Consider the following 18563-nt stretch of genomic DNA (forward strand, 5'->3'; position numbering starts at 1 on the left):
GAAATGACGTATAGCCCTGAAAGAAATACTTTAAAGTCATTTTCAGAAGGTATGTTCGTTATAAAACAAAATTATTTTAAAATTTTAATCCAGGAATGATTAGATAAAATATTATTAACAGAGGAACTTTAAACGTAAGTGTGTCCACGTTCATAATTTCAATTAAGAAGAAAAATTAGAAATTTTGTTTCTGATTTTCAATATTGTTTGCTTTTGCTCAGCTACTTGTGAACCTGATCTTCCCAGTCATATATAGATAGGGACATTAAATTATAATGGTTCCAAAGTTTTATGAACGTTGGCTATATAACACTTTGGGGGCTTTAATTAAATATTAATTGTTTAATTTAAATATTACCTACATTGTACAAACAAGTAAAAAGGGGTTATTTTGCTTATTATACTTGGGGTGCACTTCTATTCATAGTCCAATGTCTTATCCTTTAAGAGCCCTGGTATTCTGTCAGAAGCATTTATGGAAATTTAGAATCATGTTAGAAATGTGCGGTCAGAGAAAATGCGCATAAGATCCATCAGAAAAGTTATTCCTTTTTGTGACTGAAAACTTGAAAATTCGATGAGAATTGGCCAAGATACGCAAAATTTTATATTGAGACACAACTACATTCTTGAACAGATATATCTCCAATAACTGTAAGAAACAACTGTAAACAGTATTCAAATGATTTTAGCAAAAACATTATTTACCTTCGCGACTAAAATACAGGCTTTTAACTATGTGAACTTTTTTTCAAAAATGCATAAAAAGACATTCCGTTGAATTTTATTCTTGATCCTTACTATACTGTTATCAATAATATAAAGATAAGTAATTATGTTTATTTTTATTTCAATTATCCTAAAACTCTTGACAATGAAAGAAAGAATTATAATTGCAATATTTGTGATTTTTCAGTTAACTTCAGGTATAATCAATCCAAAATAGTAAGAATGGAGCTATTTTAAATTTGATCTGGGATTGGTTGGTTCAAATTGTACATAGTAACATTATTTAAACTTTGCCACCATTAATGTGCAAAAATAAGAATTTTTCAAATCACAATTTGGTAGGTAAGGTACATATGATCATGGATAAGGGACCAGGATTCTAACAAACAAATCTTAGTGAAAGTTATTATTCCAAGACTCATTTCTTTCTCCCCCCCCCCCTCCGACCCCACCACCATAACTTACCCACTTCTGTTTAGTTACAGCACAAAACAATTTTTACACCATCATAACACCACTAAAATATGCAAATTTTCAACAATTTGAAATAGAATTAATTTGCTGAATAACGGCCTTTTCTTTAAGTAATGTTATAAACTCGTTCTGAGATTGATTGTAAAAAGTAACATTGCATTGGCTGAACATTTCAACCAATAATTCTAGTCTCAAACCTGTAAATTGCATGGTTTTCATTAATGAAAACTTAAGTAAAAAATATATGTGGCATTTGCTAATATTTCATTTTTTATTAGCAAAGCTACTCTATAATTCCAAATATCTTTTAAGTTTTTGAGCTTAGTTGCTTAAGGATGTTGTCATCCATGTTTTTATTGATGTTAGGCCTTTCCTTGAAAGAAGAATCTGGTGCAGAATGGGTTCATGTTGTTTCTCCCTGGTATGGAGCTGTTCTTACCAGGTAAATTTGTAATAAATGATGGTTTTCCTCAAAACACAGAACTCCCCACTCCGTCCCCTCCTGTTAAACTTTTTGGGGCTTTCCACCAATGCACTGAACCTCCCCCCTATACACACACCTTCTTTTTTTATTGTAATAAATTGAAAATAAGAGTTCTAACTAGGTAAACTTGTAATATCTGATGCTTTCCCTTAAAGTTTCTATCAAGCACTAACCCCCCACCCCTTTACTTTTTATTGCTTTTCCTTATTGTAGTGAACCTTCCCCCTCCCCCCTCCACCTTATTTATCTTTGAAATAAATTAAAAATAAGGTAGAGGTTGTATTTTCTCCTATGCCAAAACCCTGTGGGGCCTAAACCTGCAGTCTCAACTACCACTAACTTGTCCTGAAGTGATAAACAAACAAATGAAAAACGACCACCATCTTTATTTTCAATTTATTTAAAAATAAGAGTAGAGAATGGTTGGTTCTGTGCTCCACTAGGCACTTTGAGGGAAAGCAATTATTTTTATAACACAATTTTATAAATTTTAGTACTGATGGTTTGGAGGCAGTTTTAACTCACCACATAACAAATAATACAGGAAACTAACATGATAATAATGATAAAATAATGGGACAAATCAGATGAAATTTCTTAGGATAGCCTAGGAGTTAGGGTTTCCATAGCCTTTCATAGATATAAAGAAAAACAAAGTCTGGAAATTTTTTTGGATATTAGAGCTTCACTTTTATAAATGTTGTCATTCTTGTTATTCAGATTATTAATTTTATTGCGCATTAAAAGAAAAGATTTAAGTTATGTTTGTTAAAAACAGAACAGTTTTGGAGGTTGGAAAGTGATTCTTGCTTACGACATCAAGCAACTAACAAATGCCTAACTGCCCAAGGTATTATTCCATTTTCAATATAATCATTCATCTTAATTAGAAAGATGTGTGTATTTCTTTAGTTATCTTATCTTATATCTAAGCAAAATTTTCTCTTTTTCAAGAAAGTTTTTTGATGGTTATATAGAGTTTTAAGCTATTTTCCTTTAAGTAAGGATATAAAGGAATGGGTTCAAATTTTAACTCTGCTAGCATAATAATTAAGATTTATAAAAAGACACTGTTGCTATATAAAATATAGGTCATTCATAGTTAAAGTAGGGAAAAAGCCTTGATTTAAAACATGTGTGACTTATTACTAAGCACAGTTATGATTTTAAAACAATTTAATGGTTGATTGTCTGATATTTCTGCCTTAGGGACAATTACAACGTGTAAATTAACATAAATGTAGTATTACTCAAAACTAACCTTATACAAAAGTAACACGATGTCAGTCTATATGAACTCAAGGATCTCTATAACTGTTGAGCCCATATTGTTTTCCTTTACAGTGAAGCTTCTTATAGGTACAGGGAAAGTTTATAACTTTGTTTAGAGAAGGTACCAACCCTGAGAAAAATTTATTTATTTTTGTTTTAAACTAAAATGAAGGGTTGACTTATCTCTCTCCCTTCCCTAAAGTGCCTCTAGAAGCCTCTAGGGTCATAGCTACTAGTATACAAATATTTTAGGAACAGAAGAGGGATCCAGCCTCCTTCTGGAGGAAGAAAACTCTGAAAACGTTCTCCAAAGTTGGATCATTGATGAACTTGGTCACATCATCAATGCTGGAGGAAACAACTTGGTTCTAGCACTCAGAGACACCAGTGATCATGTAAGTAGGAAATTAAGTTTCATTTGCTATCAGCAATCATATTCTGTCATTTTTCTTCTTTGATTAACATGACTAATTTCTAAAAACTAACCACATTTGATTTATTTTGTGTTTTAAGCATGTTTTTAATGTCTAATTCTGTGGTGCTCAATACCTCTAGATTCAAGAAACCTTACAATATACTAAAAGAGTTTCCAATGTTCATTTATAAAAAGAATTAGTTTTTATTCAATTAAAAACAAGAAATCAATTCTCATAATAACTTGTACCTTTTCAGGAAGGTGTACATGTGGCAATGAGAGTTCTAGAAAACAAAAGGTAAAAGATGTTTACACATTTCAAAATTTGAGTTCTGCAAGTTTTGTGTTTTATTTGAGATATCTAAAATGGCTTACACTATAATGTAATATTTTGTTTGTAACAGATTATAGTTCTTCGCAGAAAAGTTTCTTAAAAATGGTATTTTTTATTATAAAATTTAAACAGGTAAAGCAGATGATGTTCCTTTCTAAATAGAGTAGAATGTTAGAATGGGAACAAACTACTATTTTAGGAATAAAAAATGGCTTTTGAGAGAGGATGGACATGTTGTTGATAGAAACTACATGCGCCAAATCATTTTGTCTGACAATGAACTTGCTGTGGCCAATGATGGTACCCAGGCCAGTTATTTTCTACAGGTATGATTCAGTTTTTTCCAACTTGCAGTGGATTTCTGAAATTGGTTTGGATACTGCTATTTTTAAGGACTAAAAAATAAACAAAGTATTGTTTTTTAGCATAGATGATGATTTCATGATTACTCTTATTGTAATTTACATGTAAACTCATTCATAATTCTAGCTTCAATAACAATATAATATATGATTTTATAAAGATCATATCAAATTAATGTACACATTGTTTCTTTTATTTGTTCCCGTATTGTATGAATAATGTTTTAATTTTATCTATCTGATATAATTATTTAATATTTTAATGTCTCATCTATGTTTGTATATTATTTCATGTTGGAATAAACATTTAATTGTAACAGTTTGTTATACCATACAAATTAAAAACTTTTGGCTGCCGTATCCTGATTGACATCATAATTCCTTTTGATATGAGGTCAAATGGAATAGTTTGCTAAATGCTGCAACATTTCTTCATTGTTTAGGAGGCAATTTTTAAATTTTAACAAAGGAAAATCCTAAGAGAAATATTTTTGAAAATAAGCTAGCTAACAAAGATAACAAAATGAAAATTTAATTGTTTGATTTAGACAGAACAGACAGGTGAAAAGAAGATGCTGATATTCTTTCAGGTAAAGTTTAGTTGTTTTTTCATGTAAAGTTTACTTATTCATGCTCAAGTTGCTTAAGTGTTCTTTAGGGGGGCTAATTTAGCAAGATATAAAATACATTTTTCATTGGATGTCAGAGTTAGACTTAGGTTTAGCCCAAAGCTATTATTTTTTATGTGTTCCGTATTATCATTGTGAAAAAAATGTTATTCTTCGGTAGAGTTCTTTTAAACGGGGTATTGGGCTCAGTTTTATCAATTTCTGTTTATTGCTTTTTTTAGTATAACCATTATAAAACTGATTTTGCAGGGAGGTGGTCTATGTGTACCAAATTATCCTCATCATAAATGTAAAAAACGATGTGAGCATGATTTCGAAACTGATAATGACCTGGATACTGAAGATAGCTTTGAGAATGATTATGAGCGAAGTCTGTGCACTGCTAATAAACACAGATATGAAGATGCTAGGTACAATTGTTAATATCAAGTTACTTCAGTCTTATTGAGGAAAAATTTAGCTTACTATATACATATATACAAACAGTGAATCTGACACATTTTTAAAGAAGTTGAACTATATAAATATAGTCATCATTAGAACATAATTAGAACATAAAAACTAATCCTAGAAATTATTAGGGAAAATGGAGGACTATCTCGTACCATCTGGAATCTAGATCCTGAAATAAATCCTGCCTTTCATGACTTCAACAAAGTGTTTGTTCCTTACATCAGCAGTGATACCTACATAGGTAATGTTTAGGACATTATTCAAAGTACAGTAAAGTGGTTGTTGTGTGGTAATACGACACCCATACGGACAGGCCCAATACAGAGTTGCTTCGCTGTGACTTATGATAACAAACCCACCGCACTAATCCTATTATATCACTATCCATCTCATGACCGCTGTTAACCCCGCACCCGGCGGTCAAACTAAGCCTGCCTAAATGTGGGGAGGGGACTTGAACATGCAACTATCACGAGTCCATCATGCACTTATATAATCGGGAGGCACTGCCTCCCCTTTTACCACCGCTGCCCCCACAGCCTGTCTACCGTCGGGCGCTAAGCCCTAGCGCCCCACACCCCCTTCAAACCTAACTATTGTCATATTTTTGTTGTATATATATAGTAAACATAACTTGTAAATATTATTCAGTTTAAATATATAATTCTGTATGATTGAATCCTGCTTGTTTGTTTGGTAGAATACTTAAAGGCTAGGGCCCGTTGAATCCGAACTCGTTACCCCGTGGGCCGAGTACGCTCGGCTTACCAGAACTTGGTGTCAGCGTGTTTCAATCGAGCCTTACAGAACTAGCCTATTCTACCTCTGATTGGACCCTTTGGCAAGTAAGGGGACAATCAGCCGCCAACTGAGAAGCCAACTGACCCGTGAGACGGCCTTTTTAGGTCGAATTTCCATCATTTTGAACGCAATATGTGGGCCTCTGGCCTACGGCAAGCAGATTTAGCCTGCTAAAAGCGCCAGTTAAGACGCTTTGTCCGTGTCGTGTAGGAGTAGCGCTAGGTGCGCAGCCACGGCAACCGGATAATTTAGCTCAGACGGCTACAAAACTGAGTCTAAATTGGCAAGTGTAGCTGGGACAAGCCCCAGGACACCCAGGCCAAACCTACGAGACAGACAGCTGTGTGCTGGTCTCCCTAAGAAGGCAATGTGTGGCTGCGAAGCTTCAGCACACAAGTAAGCCCTACCACTGCGACGGATAGCAGATTTTGAGCCACAGGCACGGCAGGACGGGACATTCCCTGCCGCTGTCTCCCAGGATTCGAACCCGAGGCGCTGTAGGACGGGCCATTCCCTGCCGCCATTTGTCGGGATTCGAACCAGCGGCGCTGTAGGACGGGTCATTCCCTACCGCCGTCACCCCTCTGAACCTTGCAGGACGGACATTCCCTGCTGCCAGTGCTTCCAGAATCACACCTAGAGCTCCTAGTGATAACAACACATCATTGTGTATAAAAAGTCAACCAAGTGATAAAAATAAATATAAAAATTGTTGACCAAGTGATAATTAATAAGCTCTAGTGATTCGAAGCTACAATCTAAGCCACCATGGTAAGCGATACCACCATAGCTGCGGTGCGGCCACCACCAAAGTTTCTGCCAACCCCAGCCGAACGAGAGGCCCCCTTGTCTCAAGGGCAGGACCTCCACTTCCCCTGCCACATCAGGGTGAGGTTTCCTACTCCTGACCCTGCCCAGCATGTACAGGTTGATGCCATGGTTGATTCTGGCAACCGTGTACCAGGGTCTGCTGTAATTTCTGAGCACCTCATGCACGCGATGGGCGTGCAACGCATGTTGATTCCGGACAACACCCAGATCCTGACTGCTAATGAGGAAGGCCAGCCCCTCCAGGTCATTGGAAAATTAAAAGAGTTATATATGGCAGTTTCACACACTCTTATACTCCATCTATACCACGTGACTGTGGTCCGAAACCTCTCCCACCCTCTGAACTTGGGTGGGTATTTTCTCAAGGAGTTCGGAACTAGGCTCTGTTTCGACATGCAACCACCTTGCTTGTGGGCGCGTGGGGAGTTTATCCCACTCCGTGGCGTCCCCATTGACCGGGAGACAGCCGAGAGAGAGCTAAGCTATGAGGGGCCTCTGCCAGGCCCCCTGCCTGAGCAGCCGCGTGTGGTTGAGAAAGGCACACACTGGGTGGACGCTGAGCTCAACGCACACAAGGGCGCTAACCTGCTAGCCATGGGGTTGCCCCCAGTGCCCAAGGTGCCAAGGGAGAGCCTGCCAACAACGTTTCCTGAGATTGCCAGCCCTCCAGAACCCATCTTCTCCTCCGACATTTTTATCAACGGCCAGCCGTGTCCACCTGGCCCCCTCTACCTGGGACCTCCAGCCAGTCCACCAGCCAAGCCCGAGTCCAGACCCGTCAAGTCGCGGTCTGATGTACCCGGAGCCACACTCAACTCTCAGGCCCCAGCCTCTCCCGGCGCCGTGCCCGTCAAGTCGCGGCCGGACGCCCACGGAGCCAAAGCTGGACCCAGCATTTTGGCCTCTCCCAGCGCCGAGCCCGTCAAATCGTGGCCGGACGCCCCCGGAGCCAAGCCTGGCTCCGACACGTCAGCCTCTCCAGAAGCCGAGCCCGTCGAGTCGCGGCCGGTGGGTCCCGGAGCCAAGGCTGACCCCTCACCAGCCACGTATAGGCTGAGCGCTGTCACTCCAACTGACGGTCAGCCACCCCAGCTCCGCACAGCCAAGCGGGTGGTCCTGCCTGGCCGCGGGGTTATGGCAGTCCCTGTTGAGCTAGTAGGCCATCGCACCAAGGATGCCATTCAACTAGCTGCCCCAGAACAGAGGTTTGGGGAGGACCTTGTTATTCCAGAGGGCCTGTATGCCCACAGGCCTGGCTCTGCCACTGTGTTTAGAGTACTGGTGGTCAATGAGGGGGAGGTGCCCCTCTTGCTGGATGCTGGCCTCCCAGTGGCAGGGGAGCTGGTCAAACCTGACATTCTGGAAGTTTCTGATACGCCTCCCCCGCGTCTCCACTCGGTCCAAGAACCTGCTGAGCCTATAGACATGCAAGAGTTGTGGGAGGCCTTGGAGATGGAAGACAATGAGTTCCTACGCAAGGACCCCTTGCTCAAGAAGGAGGTCTGGACTACGTTGTCAGAGTACAGGGACGTCTTCTCTAATTCTACCCCCGGCTGCACAGATGTGGTTGAATTGCAGCTGCGCCTCAAGCCAGGGACCCAGCCGATCCGCCAGAGATTTAGGGATCTGAACCCGCGGCAAGAGGCTGAACTGGAGAAACAACTGGACACTTGGCTGCAGGAAGGAGTCATAGAGCCGTCGGACTCCGCCTGGAGCAGCCCCCTGGTGCCCATCAAGAAGAAGGACGGGAGCACCCGCTGGGCCGTCGACTACAGGGCCCTCAACAAGTGTCTGGAGCTGGACAGCTACCCCCTGCCTAGGATCCAGCAATTGGTGGAACGAGCTGGCGGGCACCGTGTCTACAGTGCTCTAGACGCGGTGGCCGCATACTACACCATCCGTGTGTCTGAGGATAGCCGGCCCTGCACCGCCTTCACCACCCCCAGGGGCTTGTATCAATGGAAAAGGATGCCCTTTGGCCTGGCTACGGCACCGTCTGTCTATTCCAGGTTTATTGCAGGGGTCCTAAACCCACTAGGCACAGCCAACCTCCAGTCATACCTTGACGACGTCCTGACCTTCCACCAGGATACCTGGGCCCACCTGGCCAGGCTCCGAGAGGTCTTGGAAGCCCACCGCAGGGGAGGGATCCGCCTCAAGCCAGCCAAGACCAAGTTGTTCCGGTCCAAGGTGGATTATCTGGGTCACACCCTCAGCCGAGAGGGGATAGCCATGCAAGAGGACTATATTGACCGCATCTTGGACTGGCCAGCCCCTAGCACCCCCAAGGACTTACTGGCGTTGCTGGGCTTCTTTGGATACTACCGCCTGTTCATCCCAGAGTATGCAGACCTCACCTACGAGATGAATCGGCAGAAGACGGCCAAGGCCCTAACCTGGACGCCTGAGATGGAAGCCCAGCTGCTGCAACTCAAGGACAAGTTCCGACAGGCCCCCATCCGAGCGCCGCCCAGGTTTGATTTACCAGCAGTGTTCCAGCTCACCACCGATTTCAGCAGCCGCGCCATCTCTGCCATACTGAGTCAATGCCAAGAGGGCAAGGAGAGGCTGATTGCCGCCGTGGGGCGCAAGACAACCGACCCTGAGACGCGCTACCCGTCCTGGAAGGGAGAGATGGCCGCCATTATCTATGGGATCCGAAAATTCCACGGCATCTTGTCCTACCGCAGCTTCCAGATCAACACTGATTCCTCTGCCCTGCTACAGATGAAATCACTGAACACATCCACAGGGATGGTGGCCCGCTGGCAGGAGGAGCTAGCGGCCTTAGACTTTACCGTCTGCCACAGGCCTGGCACCCAGAATACCAACGCCGACGCCCTCAGCCGCCGGGAAGATGCCAACATGCCAACGGCTAGCGCCGAAGAATTAGCAGAGCAGGCTGAGTATATCCACAACCTGGCCCAGCTAGGGGAGCCCGCAGCTAGCCGGCCTCCTGCCGCCCGACTGGATTCAGCTAGAGTATTGGAAGCCCAGACACAGGACCCCCTCCTGCTCCGCGTCCGCCAATGGGTGGCTGATGGCAAGGCCCCAACCAAGGCTGAGCTGCGTGGCAAGGAACGAGACGAGCAGCAGTACGCCAGCCGCTTCTCAGCCCTGGGCCTTGACGAGCATGGCTGCCTCACCACCACTGACCAGACTCTGACGGGAGAGAGGACAAGATACCTGCTGCCTTCGGCCCTCCAGCAGGATGCGTTCTTTCTAGCCCATGGGACCCCCATGGCTGGGCACTTTGGGATGGACGCAACTATCGCCCGCGTTGCCATGCACTTCTGGTGGCCCAACCTAGCCCGTGACGTCCGCCTGATGGTACAAACCTGCCCTGAGTGTGTCCAGAAAGTTACCAAGGAGAGGCTGAAGCAGGGGATCCACGTGCCCTCCCGCCAGGGGTATCCACAGCAAGTCCTATTCATCGACCTGGTGGGGCCACTGCCAGAGACTCCAGCTGGAAACCGCTACATCCTCACCTGCCAAGATGGATTTAGCCGGTTTGTCAGCCTCTACGCCATCCCCAACAAGCGCACCCTCACGGTGGCTGAAGCCCTGTTGCACCGCCACCTGGCCACGTTCGGATGCCCCCTGAAGATCCATTCCGACAATGGAATGGAATTTACCGGCCAGGTATTCCAGGAACTGGCCTCCCGGCTCGAGATTGGCCTGACACATCCACCACCCTACAATCCGCAGTCCAACCGAGTGGAGAGGTTTCATAGGACGCTCAACACAGGCATGCGCCTGTTCCTAGACAGAGACGATAACAACTGGGAGCCCCACCTGCCTGCCATCGCCTTTGCCTACAACACCAAGGCCTGTAGGTCCACTGGTGTGACCCCGTTCCTGGCCTTCTTTGGGAGAGAGGCCAAACTTCCGGTGGACATGGTGCTACGGCTGCCAGAGACCGAATATGCTTCAGTTCCAGCCAACGTCCAAGCTCTGTTGCAGCGCTACTATGCAGTTTATGATGCCATCCAGCAGAAGGAGGAGGGAGCCATCAGGAGGAGCGCGGCAGCTTACGAAGGCACGGCCAAGTATGAGGTTGGAGACTTGGTCTGGTACCTGGCCCCTCGCCTGGTGCCAGGAAAGGCAGCCAAGATTACCAAGAGATGGACTGGCCCCTGGAAAGTAGTGAGGAAAGCTACAGAAGTCCATTATGTCATCAAACCTGCCTCTCCAGTAGCCAGGATCTCAGAAGTTACCGCGCATGTAGGCCGACTGCGCAAATACACTGGAGATGTGACTGCCCACCAGATCCCAGAGGACATCCAAGTTGACGTGGACGGCGACGAGGATGCCACCGAGCTGCCAGTTGGAGCGGCGGCGCCCGCAGCTAGCAACCCAGGAGAGTTCCCAGTGCACCAGCCAGCCGCAGCCGCCCCACAGCCTAGCGGCCAAGATCGTGACCCAGTGGAGGAAAACCTGCAGGAGCAACCCAACGAACCACCGCCGCCGCCGCCTGCTCCAGAGCCACTCAGAGATGCCATCTGGAACCCTGACGCAGACATGGAGAACTTGCCAGCCAGCAGCGGACCTGTAGGAGAAGAGCCAGCCACTGCGATGGAAGAAGCCGCCCCAGAAGAAGAAGAAGAAGCCATGTGCCCCCTGCTGATGACAGCCATCCCCATCCGGGTAGGAGCTAGGAGGCCAAGCAACCTGAATCAAGCAGGCGCCCCCATGGAGTTCTATGCGCCCTTTGCCATCACCATTCCACCCTTAGGAACCACCAGAGTCTGCCTAGGCCTCCGTGTCCAGTTACCAGCCGAGACAGAACTGATCCTGCAGACGAGGCAAAATTTCCAGCGGCGAGGCCTGGCCGTGGCCAACCCACGCCTAGAAGCCAACCAGGAGCTGACCATGCTGATCACCAATCACAGTCAGACCGAGCAACGAGTGTCCCGAGGAGCCTGTGTAGCCCGAGCTGTCCTCCATCGAGCTGTGCCCCAGGAACTGCCTGTCCGGCGCATGAGCCGGCTGTCGTATCCCCAGGTTCAAGGCCTGGTGTCTCAAGAGCCACGCAACCCTTGAAGGGGAGGTTGTGGTAATACGACACCCATACGGACAGGCCCAATACAGAGTTGCTTCGCTGTGACTTATGATAACAAACCCACCGCACTAATCCTATTATATCACTATCCATCTCATGACCGCTGTTAACCCCGCACCCGGCGGTCAAACTAAGCCTGCCTAAATGTGGGGAGGGGACTTGAACATGCAACTATCACGAGTCCATCATGCACTTATATAATCGGGAGGCACTGCCTCCCCTTTTACCACCGCTGCCCCCACAGCCTGTCTACCGTCGGGCGCTAAGCCCTAGCGCCCCACACCCCCTTCAAACCTAACTATTGTCATATTTTTGTTGTATATATATAGTAAACATAACTTGTAAATATTATTCAGTTTAAATATATAATTCTGTATGATTGAATCCTGCTTGTTTGTTTGGTAGAATACTTAAAGGCTAGGGCCCGTTGAATCCGAACTCGTTACCCCGTGGGCCGAGTACGCTCGGCTTACCAGAGTTGCACGAAGTGCATTTAAACTTTAATTTAGTGAACTGCATATTTTTTCTGTTCAACAGTGTAAACTACATATATAGGACATATAAGAATTTTAATTTTTACCAAGTAGTTTTAAAAATCTCAAGACTTAAAAATCATATTTTTTGGATATACTTCATGCAACTATCCCTTTGATTTTTTTTTATCAATATGAAGGGAATTATAACTTGTATTTAAAAGATTCAACAATCCTTAATAACAAATAAAATAACTATGATAATAAAACTTGACATGAATCTCTTTTCAGGTAGAAGAGATAACATGGGTAATTACACTGAAGGATACCATTTTCATGGAAAATATGTTGTAGAAGCTATCACTCAACATTTGATTGAGCATACCTGGATTACACAAGCAGACAAGGTATTCATTTAATTAAGATAATCTTTTATTGTCTGTCTATCATTATATTTATCCATTAAGATATCCTAATACAATACATTTTATAATCTAATCTAATGCTCAAACTGTGTGTCCATCAATTTAATATTACGAGGGTAAAATGAATTCACTTCCATAAATTAAGGTTGTCTTGATGGGAGCATCTGCAGGAGCTTTAGGTGCAGAGGCCAACTGTGATTTCATTGCTGATTTGATTCATCAACATAATCCAGATGTAGATATGAGGTAAAATTTAGTAATTTATGACTGAATAAAATACCAAAAAGACTTTATTATTTATAGTTTCTATAAATTTGCTGTTAACGATAATAAACGAGGTAAAGAATCAACTCTCAATCAAGATTCATCTCCAAAACTAAATTATTTTCGCTCACAACATTCTAAAAAATATTCACACCTGTTATCATGCTACTGGTATATCTTAGACTGTGACATTAAGTACTGACCATCAGGTTTAAGGTGTTATTTAATTAATTATTCTATCTAATTCTAGGTGTATATTAGACAGTGGATTTATGTACCCAATGGAAGTTCCAAATATATACTGCAACCCAGAGGACTTTATGTAGGAGGGGTATAGAATAAATTATGGCTTATTTTTCAAGGTGTATCTCAGACAGTGGGTCAATGTATCCGGTGGGAGTACACATTCAGTACTGCAACCCACAAGCCTTCATGTATGAGGGTTACAGGATCTGGGATGCTAGACCTGATGACTCTTGCAGGGTATGTGTTAGAAGACAATGAAAGTCCCTCAACGATGTCATACAAATGAGGGATGAGGAGAGGAGGGATGGGAAAGAAAACCCCTAAAAAAGATATGGATAATCCCTCGTTTTTATGACGTAACATGAAAATTTTTTAGGGACTTTCTTCGTCTTCTACAATGTGTTATCTTATTTACACATATAAACTACAATCAAATTAAAAGTTACAGAAACCTGACCTTTTAAAAAGACCATAATTATATCTTTTTGGTCCTTTTTTTTAGAGTAACATTGCTTGACTGGGAAGAAATGAATTTGAATATTATTATTGATGAACAGTAATAGAATGAAGTTTCTGGAAGCTGTATGTTATCACACGCAATGTTGGAAGGTAGACACAAATTTCAGATCTAAATTTTTGCAAATTTTCTCTATAGGATAAAAGCGATTATCTGAGTTGCTATGATATAAAGATGAATTTTTCTCAAATAGTGGAAACTGAGATCTGACATTTGCATAACTATTCCCAAATTATGTATGACAGCGTAAGACTTTGGGAAACAGCATTTTATTACTGATCACCATCATAATTAATGTTATAAGATCTTCTGATGCGTATATTTCATTAAGGCTGAAAATGAAGCTGGTACAGATGATGATCCATGTTTCCTGCTGAATACAGCCTTCAGATACATTGATACTCCACTTCTGGCAATTATGAGTTCTCAAGATACGGTAAGCATGATAGTTTCTTTAAATCTTGTTCTTCCTGTTTGCTGCTTCAGATCTCTAAAGTGGAACTGTGCTTTAATATGAAAGTTTTTATTGGTCTTGCTTCTCTATTAATGAATAACATTCTGGCCAAGAGTATCCTGTATTTAAGCAGTTTTGCAACAAATTTACTAGCAATTTTGTTTCCATTCATATATTTATATTCTGCTTTTCTAGTTCTGACACTCTACAAGTGTTAATATTCTTCGCTTTTATGGATTTTGTGATCCTTGTTTTAATTGTATTTTATATAAGACAATGAGATGGTGTTACACAGATGAGGAGAGCTTTTGGCAAGCATGGCGCGAAGAACTTTCTGCATTAGCAAGGTTTTAAAATTATTTTTTTCCTTTGGAAGACTTATATTTTTTTCATTGCATCATATGATCATATGGATGAGGTCATCCTTGTTTTATTTTAGGCTGATGTTGGAAGAGAAGCCTAGTATGGGAATGTATATGGCTAATTGTCCCTTCCATGTCTCAAGTTCTACTACTTGGGACTATATGCAGGTAAGCTTCTTATAGGTCCAGAGAAGGTTTGTTACTGTTTTTAGGGAGGGTACCTCCAACCTCATTGATAAACCTCATGATAAATAATTTGAAAAATAATACCCCCTACAAAATTTTATTTCACTATTTTTATTCTTAAAAGCGAAGCTTTTATATAATTAGGGTCGGTCCGTCCGTCACGGATAGCTTTTTTCGTTAATTTAGACATGTTAGAATTGTCCTATCGATTTCAAATTTTGCATGGTGATTCCTTTAGTAGTTAGGTACGATTTAGAAAGTGTAGCAACTCTATAATCATTACCAGAATGTCCGTACGTCCATTTTAAACATGTTGATTTTTTTTACATTTTTAACAACAAATTTGTATATGACCTAATTATCCGATTGATCTGATTTTTGGTATACTGATTCCTGGGACAACAAAGTACAATATTATAAGCGAAGCAACTCTATAATCAAGTCCTAAAAATGTAAGTATGTCCATAATCATTATTCTGTATCAAGCAGTTTTTCAACAAATTTACTTACAATTTGCTTTGACTCTTATACATTCGCATTCTGATTATTCAGTTCTGACATTATACAAGTGTTAATGTCCGTTTGTCCTACCGTTTCAGAGCTTCGCTTTTATGGATGTTATCATCCTTGTTAACCAAGATCTAAAGTGGAGTATCGACTTCCACCTCCACTTTTTTTCAAATGCCCTTAGATGCCTCCACTTATTAATGATTATGAATGTTCAAATCAGATAAACCTAAATGATTACTACATTTTAGCTTTAAACTTCTTCACGATATTTGCGTTAACAGTATTTGAAAATTTTACCCTTACAGGGAAAAAGAATCCAGGGGTTACTACACCCCCTTAAAAACCTACTAAACATCTTACGAATTATTTTTATGTTGATATAAAAAAGAAGATATTTTTAAATTTTAGGTGCCATTGCTTGACGGAGAGCCAGAAGAAAGTATCTACCTCAAGAATCTGATCTACAATTTTGTGTATGATGCCGGACCAAAACATGCCATTGATAACATGGACGTTCAAAATGAAAATTGTCACATTTAGTTTTGACTTTTTTATTATTTTTTTGGCTTTAAATATTGCAACCTCCTCACTCCTCCTAGTTTCAATTTATCACATGTTGTTTTTATTATATTTGTTTAAGTCCTAAATATTTTACCTAACCAAACCTAGCATAATAAAGCATGAAAAATGAAAATGAAAATTTCTAATGTGGGAAAGGACTAAGGGATATTTATAAATCTAAAAACGAATCTAACCCAAAATATTTAACAACTGCGAGAGGTAAAATAACAAAAACTAGAGGAGGGAAACAATAACTTATTTTTCATTGCCCTATATACCCATAATATTTTCAACAAATGAACATTGATATTAAATAAAACATTTTTTTATTTTGTTGCAAATGCACAGCCTACTCTTTAATTACAGTATGTGTCAGTAAATATATATAAGAATGTCCAAGAATTGGATCTAATTACTAATCTTTGTTATTTTAATGTGAATAACATTTCTCTAACTTCTAATAAAAAGTAGAACCTGGTCGGTCCAGTGGTAATTTGAATACATATATCGGTAAATACAAACAAACAGACAGACACAAATTTTGCCTCTTTTATTTGTGGATATATCTACATTTTTTTTATGTATAACAATAAATATGGTATTTTCACAGGGATCTAAAGAGATAAGACAATAGCCGATAAATCGACGTAAATTCCCAATGATGATACACAAAATTACCCCTTCTTAAGATTACAAATAGTGGTTGAAACGTTTGGACACTCAATTAACCAACCAATAGAAATTCAATAAAAGTCCCCCAAGGTTATTTATCCAACGAACCATAAAAAACGTTATCATATGACTTTGGGAACTAGTTCAATAAACAGCCCAATGACTCCTACCTCCCCGCTATTATCATCATTATCAGTGATAGAAAGGAACTTCTATCTTCAGGTGCTATGTCTCTGTCCATGAAATTGTGGGAGTGTAAATTGAATCTTCAATATAGATTTGTGTTCTCATTTTATAGAAGGGCTCATAAATATACTTTTGTATACCTTAGAGGCAATTCATTTTGATAATTGACAAATCTTGGAGTTATGTCCAGGTATTTCAATGTTGGAGTTAGATCATGGATGGAGGAGACATTGGTCTGTTTATTACACTAGTCCCCAAAGTTTTGAATTATTTTTTTCTTATTGGTTGGCATAACAACTTTGGGGATTTTTGATAGAATTTTGGTTCATTAAGTTTCAACCACTAATCACTACGTTCAGAAGGAGTAATTTTTTGTATCATCATTGGGAACGCAAATCAATTTATCGGCCATTGTCTTATCCCTTCAGATCCCTGTAATCTGTGCGGTTAATATCAGGGATCTTGAGGGATACGATAATGGATGATAGATTAATGTACATCCCATTCTTAATTGATAATTATAGGGAGGGGGGAGGTCCTAATCCTGCGGGTATTATACATGTGGTGGCCTAACCCTGCGTGCCTAAACAGTACCCAATATAACCTAAACTAGCCTTACACTTAATTTATTTCAAAATAAAGGACAGGGGAGAGGGATACTTGAGCTCAAAATAGTGCTTTGAGGGACAACGCCGATATGTCACTCAAGTAAATAATTATCCACTGATAGCCTCAACTGATTTAGATTTGTTGTTCAGCTATTAAGTCCTTACAAGGTGATGCTCCCCGCTGACTAGAATACAATTAGGATCTAATAAAGTTTATCAGGGGCCTAAAGGGATAAGACAATGGCTGATAAAGTGTTGTATATCTCCAATGATGATGAACAAAATTACCCCTTCTGTAGATTAAAAAAGCGGTTGAAACGTTAGAACACTGAACCTAATGAATCTACCAATCATAATTCATTAAAGTCCCCAAAGTTGGAAGCCAATGAATAAGGAAAAGTTATTAAAAAACTTTGGGGACTAGTGTAATAATCAGCCCATTGTCCCCTCTCTCTCTGAAAGTTTATACATCATTTTTCAGGGAAATCGCAACTGAAGAAAAAAAGTTTTACCTTATTGCTTTATTGGACTCAAAACATAAGAATGTTAACATAAGAAGTTAAATATAAATATAGAAAGTGATTTAGGTAGTAGTAGTTGACATTTTTATTTTAAGATAAGATAAAAAAATACAGTTAAAATCTAAATTTAAAAAATCGAGAATTAAAAACAACTTTAACACTTTCTGGCATTTAAACTAAACTTCTTAATAAATATATATAGATATAATACAAAGTAGAACGATGTCTGTCCGTCTGTCTGTCCTTCTGAAGCTTAAGATCTCAGTAACCACTGAACCGATTGGGCTCTACTCTTCAGGGAATATACCTACTGGTCCTGTGATGGTTTTAAGCTATTTTCTTGGGGGTTGGGACACCCCCAACCCCCCCCCCCCAAAAAAAAAAAAATAATTTTTTTTTACTTTTTCTTTTTAAATCTAAAATACGAAAAATTAGGTTGATCAAACCTCTTGGGGCAAAGCCCCTAGAGGCTAGGGGCGAAGCCGCTTGTTATATATACCTCTATAGAAAATGGAATCCAAAATGCTTTGCCAAGTCAAATAATTCGAGTTCATTGCAGTTGAAGAGTTGATGAAGGAAGATCTCGATCATAACTATTTTCGGATAGATTCACCCCCTCTCTTTCTCCATTCCCTTTGAACTGGATGGTTCTGGATTGTCTATTCCAAAACTTGTTAGCGATAAGGTGTTTATACAAGTGCGCCAATGTTTTTTTTATAAAATTGTTAAAAA

The 18563-nt window shown here is 41.0% G+C and overlaps 1 protein-coding gene across 1 annotated transcript; it reads left to right on the forward strand.

Annotated features, from left to right (window-relative positions):
- The first annotated feature begins 854 nt into the window (after positions 1-854).
- Positions 855-15947, forward strand: LOC145333748 (uncharacterized). The gene is made up of 17 exons (XM_080178969.1): positions 855-926; positions 1570-1645; positions 2182-2227; positions 2462-2537; positions 3212-3354; positions 3632-3672; positions 3908-4034; positions 4619-4660; positions 4949-5109; positions 5281-5393; positions 12611-12726; positions 12890-12990; positions 13371-13491; positions 14103-14207; positions 14499-14572; positions 14665-14755; positions 15692-15947. The coding sequence occupies exons 1-17, from the start codon at positions 875-877 to the stop codon at positions 15821-15823; spliced, it is 1617 nt and encodes a 538-aa protein (XP_080035095.1). The 5' UTR covers positions 855-874; the 3' UTR covers positions 15824-15947.
- The last annotated feature ends 2616 nt before the right edge of the window (positions 15948-18563 follow it).

Source organism: Acartia tonsa, chromosome 12 (genome assembly GCF_053477335.1).
Source record: "Acartia tonsa isolate MP-2025a chromosome 12, ASM5347733v1, whole genome shotgun sequence".
NCBI lineage: Eukaryota > Metazoa > Arthropoda > Copepoda > Calanoida > Acartiidae > Acartia > Acartia tonsa.